Source organism: Protobothrops mucrosquamatus, unplaced genomic scaffold (genome assembly GCF_001527695.2).
Source record: "Protobothrops mucrosquamatus isolate PMUCROS unplaced genomic scaffold, P.Mucros_1.0 scaffold3121, whole genome shotgun sequence".
NCBI lineage: Eukaryota > Metazoa > Chordata > Lepidosauria > Squamata > Viperidae > Protobothrops > Protobothrops mucrosquamatus.
Window position 1 is genome coordinate 1 of NW_015389124.1, and position 9,157 is coordinate 9,157.

Consider the following 9,157-nt stretch of genomic DNA (forward strand, 5'->3'; position numbering starts at 1 on the left):
AGAAGATATATTTTATTTCAGAGATGCAATGGAAAAGATGCTAGCACTGAACCTAGAAGATAATTTGCAGCGTTATTTAAAGACTGAGGATAAGGAAGCAGCAGGACCATGGAGAGCACTCAGTGACATAAAAGGAAAACAAGACTATGAAAGGTACAGCAGCTTGCAGCTTTCAGGAATTTGTTCACTCATCAAAATTCTACTTTGGCTGCTACCTAAGGCTCTGGCCAATAATTCAGTAAATTAATCTCTGTATGCTGAACATAGAAGAATATGTGTATCCAACATAAGCATGAGAATATACAAATAATTTAAAATTAAATGCAATATCTAATGTAACTCCACACTTACATTTCATCATGCATGTTTCTTTCTGTTTTGCTGGAACAAATAGTGCTAGAGAAACAACATAAGAGCCACATCATTACGTTCGTCATCTAGCCTCTCTGCTGAAAACTCAAAAAGAATTTCAAAGACATTATGTACACACAAACACAAAGAGTGAAAAATACTCAGCCTGCAAATGTACTCTTCTCATATTTCCTCCTGTTTTTCCTCTCTTGTTCACAACTTATGTATAGTATCTAGAAATTCTATGGTCCTAGCATAGCTTACACTAACCTGTTTCCTAAGCAAAAGATATATGAAATGTGAGAAACATCTTATTTGATTTTCAGTCACATAATAGAGTTTCTGGTATGTGGTTTAAGATTTCTTTTGATCATAAAAAGTTGTTTGAAATAAAGATTTGTTTGTTTGTTTACAATATTTACTGATTTGCTCAATCTATATATCCACCCATCTTGCATGGGCCCCCATGACTCTGCATTCTCCTCACAGTTAAAAATAATAAAACAACACAAAAGATACAAATAAATAAATAAATAGCTTAAACAGTAGCAACAAAAACCACTGAAGCAAATTAAAGCAATTAAAAGATTATACACATCTGAAGCACAAGGAAATGACTATCTATTGAGTATTTGCATCATTTTTATGGAATAAATCTTCAAAAACCAAGATATTCCCAAAGGCAAATGAACAAACAAAACAAAGTTATGACCATTTAAATATGTGAAACCAAAGAACTCTTTATGTCAACAATCAGTATATTGACCATGAACAAGATAGAGATATATAGAGATCATATAAAGATGCAATGATTGACCAATGATTTGGAGCCTAAACATTTGTATCCATGCTTTATTTTGATGGCAGAGAAACCAGAAAAGAGATTCTTCAAATAGCAAGTTATTATCATACCAGGCCATGTTACTGTTTAGAAATATATTTATGCACAAAACCTGCATATTTCATGAGCTACCAATCCAGGTTTTTCAACAACCAGGTATCTAGGAGAAAAGTGGGAAGCTGGGAATTGGGCCATTTTGTAAACCATTTGGAGATGATTATAAAAGTCTGAGAAAATGGCGGTTCTTAGTCTATTACTGTATAAAAGTGTAAGAAACAAACAGAGTTTAAAACTTTGCATCATACAACAGAGAGAAAGAGCCTGAGAATATATAGAAGCTGATTTTTGTCATTAGATCAAATTGTATCAGAAATCGAGTTTACTCTTCTATCCAACCCTCATCTCTGGCTTCAAAAGAAGAGGTTGAAAATCTTTTGAGCTGCATTGTAGTGACTTAGAGGAGAGCCTGAAACTGTGTAAAAGCAGTCCAATCAATATGGGGTTTTTTGCTCTTGACCTTGGCCTACAAAAGTGAGAGGTTATTGGACATAAGACTGAACAAAATATATAGCTAGTAGCTTGTCTTTAGCTTAGTGTGCAGAAGGCAAACTTACTTTTTTAGTTTTGCAATTAATTGAAATGGTACTATTCCAATATTATACATTGCTGCCTTTAATCTTTTAGGACAGTGGTCATGGCTCAAATGTTCTTAAACTGTATGGGTAATTATATGTTTAACCTGTATCAACCACCCTGAGTTATTTGTACTTTTTTTAAATTCAGTCACAAGCATATAGCAAAGGTTGAAACGCCAACCAGAGATAATAGAACACAATGATCCCCTACCATTTGAAGAGGTATATACGCATTTCCTTCCCTTTCTACTGAAAATGGAAAGTTCCAATTAGCATGCAGAAGAGAAGAATAAGAAGAAGACATAAGAAGACAAGCACAACACCTTGTCCACAATGAAAAATTATGATTTGTTTTGGGTCTGAATCTGGCCTAAAAGTAAGAAATGTAAGGATTATGCCTAAAGGGGCATATCAGCTATAATTAAATTGTTGCATATACCAGGGGCCAATATGTATTTTTTACTTTAAAGACAGTAATGGCAAATTTTGTGGCTCAAATGTTATGATTCCTACATGTATGTATATATGTATCAACTCTCTTTCTCTCTGTGTGTCTGTGTGTCTGCGTGTCTGCCTGCCTGCCTGCCTGCCTGCCTGCCTGCCTGCCTGCCTGCCTGCCTGCCTGCCTGCCTGCCTATCTATCTATCTATCTATCTATCTATCTATCTATCTATCTATCTATCTATCTATCTATCTATCTATCTATCTAATCATGTACAAATGGGTATGGAACCTTCAGAAAGCATAGCTCCACAACACTATTTGCACTATTCAGGTGACCCTGAGGACATAGACAAACCTCCAAGTGCCCCCAATGGTTGTCTAAAAGAATGGCCAGTTGTCTGCAAGGAATATAAATCTTTCCATTCCCCACCATCCAGTCAGAGCTGAAGAAGCTTCTTGGATGAGAAGTGAAACGTCTTCAGAGAAAAACAAGGAAGTCCAGTTGCCCCTTGAAAAAGCATCTTTGGGACATTCAGCCTTGGGAGGAATTTTTCTTTTTTTAAAAAGATGAGCCAATCTTTTTTACTCACACATTCAACTTTCTAATACAAACTTTGGAAATAATAACTACAATTAATTCTATTACTCTAAAACAATTCAGCCAGGGTTGAAGTCGGGAAGGGAAATCAATTCCAGAAAGGCTCCCACAGCAATGAAATAGTAAAATATGAAATACTGAATAAAGCTCAATAGCAAAAATTTGTTCATTACTTCCATATATTGCTTGTGGCCATTATCTCTCAACATTTTTTTTTTTAAAAATCTGTCTTCCCCCCCTACTAGGCATGCATCTTTAAAACAAAAGTCCCCTTAAGCTGATTGATTGTGGTAAAAATGTAGATAATATCTGGCAAGTCTGTTATAAACAAACCAAAATACATGGGGCAAAAGAAAAGATGCTTCTGAATTTGTTTCTGTTTTTTTAGACTCCATTGGAATGTCTCAGTTCGTGATTTCCTGCCAACAAGTTCCTTGTTTGATTACAATTAGAAACACTTGAAAAGGGTAATTCAGAGAAGATCATAGAAGGTTTTTCCTTGGATGTTCTTTGTCCATACATTGTATCCCACCTCCCCTCCCATTTTATATGCTTTCTTCTGTATTGCATCCTACACCACAGGACAACACAATCCTACGGGCTATGCCTCCACCTCAATAAACTTTATTTGAACACACAAAACACAGACAATACACACATATAATGTTTTTTTTCTGTGACAGTTCCACAGAACTCACACTGCTTTAGTTGACATTTATAAAGAAAGCTTTTCTTCCATTGGTTAAACAGCAAAACAAAAATCAGAGCAAGAAAGGGGAGTTGGTTGTTTTTGTTTTACAACTTGCAAATGATGAACATCCATGGAAACATCAACAAGAATGGATATATGAAACAATATGCCTTCACATACAATACAGTGTTTCTATAGAAATAGACTTGTATCTCCAAATACATGATATAAATGTTCAACAGTCTACAAGTAAGTCAGCAAGGAACAATGTTGTGTCACCAAGGTGGCTTGAGCCCACCCTTTAATGCAGTAGTGTGCCATAGAGTGAGGTGGATCCCCCAAAAGACTTGATGGTTAGCTAGCTTGGAATCTATATATCAGATCCAATGATCTGTGGTCCAGTCCTACTAGGACTTTCCCTCTCTACCCTCAAGTCTTTCAAGGAAATTGGCTCATTCTTCAAGAATCTGAAAGCAATAAAATGTTCACAACTCCATCCCCCTATAAATAAAAAAAGTCTTGCTATAGACTTCATTAGAAATTCACCCAAATAGACACCAGAGCCATCCTGGTTTGGGTAGCAAAATGCTCCTGTATATCAGTTATGAAGGTCATCATGATTCCTAGATGTTTATGGTAGATATCATTTGCTATTACAGCACCACATCAGCACATCCAGCATTGTACTGCATATACATTATGTTACACAGAACATACACAGTGTAGGATATGGATATTGACATTTTTTCAGATTTGTACAATAAAGGATATGTGTCTGTGTGCATTCTCTCTCTCTTTCTTACACACACACACACACACACACATTTCTCACAGATTAGGTAGACAGACAAAAATATATGACCCTTAAGGAAATCACTTTATAAAATGCTTACAATATTATGTGTGTGGGAAGGATAAATATTTAAATACAACGCACTCTTGTTATACTGAATATGCTGATGCAAATTCAATAGAAATTGTAAATAATATGACTGGTAACTTTATGGCACAATCTATAATGAGCATCTCTTTTAGAATCTCACACAAATTTTGGAGAGAAAAATCTAGAGGAGATGCAAAAGTGATTCAGTTCAGTGAGCCACTATGTGGCAGGACCACAAATCCATTTTCACTCTACAGATAAGTTTATGCAGTCCAGATTCCAACATACAATAAACAAAGAACAAATAAAACACAGAAGGTTCTCAAGATTCATGTATGAGCACCAAGAAGCAACATATTCCAAGAGGGAATAAAACTAGGCACAACAAAATGAATTTCCCAAGATCTTTAGCCAGACTGATCACCAAATTGCTTTCTACTGAAATCCAAAGAAGGTATAGGACAGTCCCAGGCTTAACTGCATTGCTTGGAAGTATCTTGTTTGCAAACTTATATATTTGCATAACATACCTATGGAAATTATGAGCCTTTTTTCTTATTGTGCAATTCCTACTTTTTTCAGTAGGTAAAGGAAGTGCTTTTATTAGATTAGATTATAATACAGATGTTTTTCTCTATGTGTAATTTAAGCACACCAAAGGGGTAGATATGTTTATGTATACAGTTTTAAGTCAAATGCTTTGTATTCTCGTAATAGCATCCCACTTTGGAAATGGTATCACCATTTTACCCCATAGTAACTTTATGTATCTTTCTGTTTCTTTGGCAAATGGTAGCAAGACAGAAGGTTTCCATTCATGCAACTCAGTCAACCTGTCTTTCTGCCATTCTGGAACCTTCTCCAGATGCTCATTCCATGTCTCCTTCCATAGGATTTAAAAGGCCACTGTTAACATTTTATTGAACTTGCAGCACTATGTTCTGGCATAAGCCTATGATTTTCCACACTAATACTGTTATCTGATGTCATACATAACAAAACTTCCAAGTGAGAGACTGTTCTCAAGCATATATTTTCTATTCAACAAAAAATAGTTTCCACTGTACCCTTGTTGTGTCCTCTTCCTAATGTGACAAACCCAGAAGAGATGAAATTATGGAAATCTGGACCTCCACTTCGATAAATATCCTTTCCATAATGACCTGCCAAGGAAAGATGAGAAATATTACATCATTTTATGCAGCTCAACCACAATTCCATTCCTAAGTGAAAAAAAAATGCAAACGGGAAGCAACAATGTTATACAATGCCTGTGGAGCAGAATTTATTTAATGTTTATTTATTTATCTATCCAACTGACCCATGCTACGTCACAGGATTGATGTTCTAGGGAAAAACAGGAAGAGGGAGCATAATGCAGAGTGCTCTACCACTTGAATAAAAAATAGAATACCAGTGGAATAAATAAATAGATTTCTGTCCCACTGTTAACTGTGTTAGATGCTCAGTGGCAACGGAACAGTACAATTAAAATATCCATGGTATAAAATATTAAGAGAACCAGTTTGGTGTAGCATCCTGCAAGAAACTGGGACACTATTGGTTCCAGCCCATCATAGGCACAAAATGAGTTAGATGATCAGTCATTCTCAGCCTTAGAAAGAAGGCAATGGCAAACCACTTCTAAAATCTTGTGAAAAAAATCCCTGCAGAGAAGGATCCAGGCAGATATCAGGAGTCAACACAAGACAGAAACAAACAAACAAATTTACAATAATAATATATTCAGTAAAAAAAAAATCAACAGCAAAGAAGTCAACAGGCCAGCAACCTGCCGGAATCACCTACGAGCCTGCCAAAGCTCTCTGGAAGTTCTCTGTATTAAAATCTTCTGAAAGATCATTTATGAAGAGCTAATCTCCATGGGAAAACTGTTTCAAAGCAGGGTCATTAACAAGAAAAGCCACATCCTGGCTTCAGTCCCCCTTTACTTTGTGGACTACCTGTTGTTTAGCCAAAGATATATGTAACAGTCATGATGGAATGAAGGAAGTTTCCTGTAATTACTTCGGCACCAAGGCTATATAGAATTTAAAATAAAACACCACTAAAAAACTGAGCCCAGAACCTCCCCTTATTTTATGGAAGTAGGGGACCATCAACCATTTGTTCCAAGATGTTTGTATCAGATAGGTCACCTCTGGAATGGAGAAGGTTGCCCTGAGAAGGAGTCACACTACAGCCTCATTAAGGCCACAGGAAGCACCACCATTTGAAATGAGGCGTATCAACCAGATCTCACCTTACACACTGCTCTGACCCCACTTAGAGTAAATCTAGCCTACAAGTCTAGAATCATACTAGAAAACACTATTTTATTGGAAGTCACAGGGCAAAAGGAGACTCAGCTAATACGACAAGATGTTGCTCCGGTGATCACCACTGATGAATTTGGGCCACTGCACTGTGCAGAATGGTCATAGCTACCAAATGAATGGTTGTACATCGAATTCTCCAATCTTTTTGGCTCTGCAGACCAGTGGGGAGAAGAGATGGGATGGTTCTGCATGAGCAGTTGGCAACCACATGCACCCACACAGAGCTCCATTTGCACGAGCAGCAGGCATGTGTACCCGCCACTCATGCAAATGGAGCATGCATGCTCACCCACTGTTCACACAATTGGGGATGTACATGCACTCACCCACCACTTCCGTGGCCCGGTTCCGAATGGCTCAAGTCCTGGAGGTGGGCCATAGCCTGAGGATTGGGGACCCCTGCTGTACATTATTCTCCAAAAGAAATTGTTCACCCTAAACAAGATGCAGCCAACTAACAGCATGGTGATGCAATAATAAAGGAAACATCTTCCTTATTATATTTGAGCTTGTATGTGGCTTCAGTCAAATTCACTTTTCATCTTGCTCCACTAGTGCTCTAGGCACTGCTTCTAACACTTCACCTTCCAGACCGCCTCAATAAACCAAGGAAAACATCTGGGTTTGGCAAACAGATGCTACATAGGAACAATTATTTCAAGAGCCCGAGTCATCTTTTAACCAGCAACTAACCTATAATGGAATATGGGGTTGACTGAGGAGAATGAGAATAGATGCTGCCTAGAAAACAAACAAATAAGAGAGGTAAGCCCCCCTCCCAGTGGCTTTATAGAAAACTCCCCCAGTGTCCACTGGAATCCATCCAAATGCATGAGATACATGGAGAAGAACATTCTAAATCGACCCCTTTCTCCAGCGGAGATTTTGGATAGAATCAGTTTTAGCTGATCCAGGAAACAACCTGACCACAGAAAAGGTCAGAGTATAAAGCTCTCCATATCCAGAGATTTTAACATCTGCTCTGAGGCAAAACCAAGGTCCAGCATATGCTGCTTTAATGTGTCAAATCAGAGATCAGCGTGGACAAATCTGTGATCTCCATGGAGGCTATGAATTTCCAAGTTTTCAAGGATTGCACTATCAACCGCCAAGCACTCTCCCACAACTGTTCCTGATGATCTAATTCCCGATCTTTCTCCTGTCTTTCTCTTGGTGGACAGAGGTTTTGCTGTACCTGATCAAAATTCCAGATAGCTACAAAAGGCCTCTGAAATGTTGGTACTAAGTTGTAACGCAACTAAACTTGAAATATTCTAGCTATAAGACTGCAGTTCTCTGTATTTCCACCCAATGCAAACAGGCTCATCAGTTTGGGATAAGCATATTGTAATCACATATGGACCTAAACCCTTTTCTTGTAGTTCCTAGATTTCCAACTGGATATTTTCAGAGGTAGATGTGTTAACCATAGGGAGAGAGAGAGAGAGAGAGAGAGAGAGAGAGAGAGAGAGAGAGAGAGAGAGAGAGATTGATTGATTCCAGGAAATTCTAGGCTTATGCATAGAGGTGTCATGATCACATCCTCATGTAGAAAAAAAAAGCTTGTCCTTTTGACTACTTAAGCCAGACTATTGCTTGCCTCTGCTACAGGCAAACAAATAGGTGCTCTGAAGAGCTAAGATAATATTTACATTTGCAATAAAAATAAAAGCATTACATCTATAGAAAGGAATGTGACAGATAATCGGTAGAAAAGATGTAAGCCAGTGGTTGCTTTTATGTTTGTACATTGCACTGTATATTTTTTTAGTATGCTTTGAAGGTGTTTATTAGGATACTAAGCACCGATGAATTTCAATTATTATCCTCTTCATTATTTTAGGTTTTAGACTGTTGACCAAACTCAGAAAATTAGTTCTATGACGTATGAGAGATATGAGACCCATTTTTCTGGGTCTCCAATAAATATCTGAGGACTTAAAATGGACACCTAACACCAAAAACATCAACAAAAAAGCATAACAAAGAAAATTCTTCCTGCGCCAACTCAGAAAACTCAGACTGCCCAAGGAGCTGCTGATACAGTTCTACAAAGGAATTATTTTTTTTTCCAATTTTTTTTTTATTATTTTCCATCATAAAAAAAAAACAATCACAAGCATAATAAACACAATAACAAGTACAAACCCCCCATCCCCCCCCCGGACTTCCCAAACCTAATCCCAGGATAATATTCATATATGAGTAAACAAATACTAATATCCCTAACTCCACAAAATATCTTAATCTACAAAAAAGATAGAAAGAATAAACAAAAATAAAAAAAAAATCTAAAAACCTAAGTTATATTCTACCACTCCATGCTTCTTTTGAATATAAACAATCCATCTTCTCCATATTGATAAAAATTGTTC

The 9,157-nt window shown here is 37.1% G+C and overlaps 1 protein-coding gene across 1 annotated transcript in view; it reads right to left on the reverse strand.

Moving 5' to 3' along the window:
• Positions 1 to 5,510: 5,510 nt before the first annotated feature.
• The window catches only part of LOC107297056 (protein shisa-6-like), a gene marked incomplete at its 3' end in the record, with an annotated part of 60,509 nt that continues 56,862 nt past the window's right edge, over positions 5,511 to 9,157 (reverse strand). The window contains exon 3 of the mRNA XM_015826414.1: positions 5,511 to 5,606. Within this exon, the coding sequence (XP_015681900.1) occupies positions 5,511 to 5,606 (96 nt within the window). The remainder of the gene's footprint in view (positions 5,607 to 9,157) is intronic.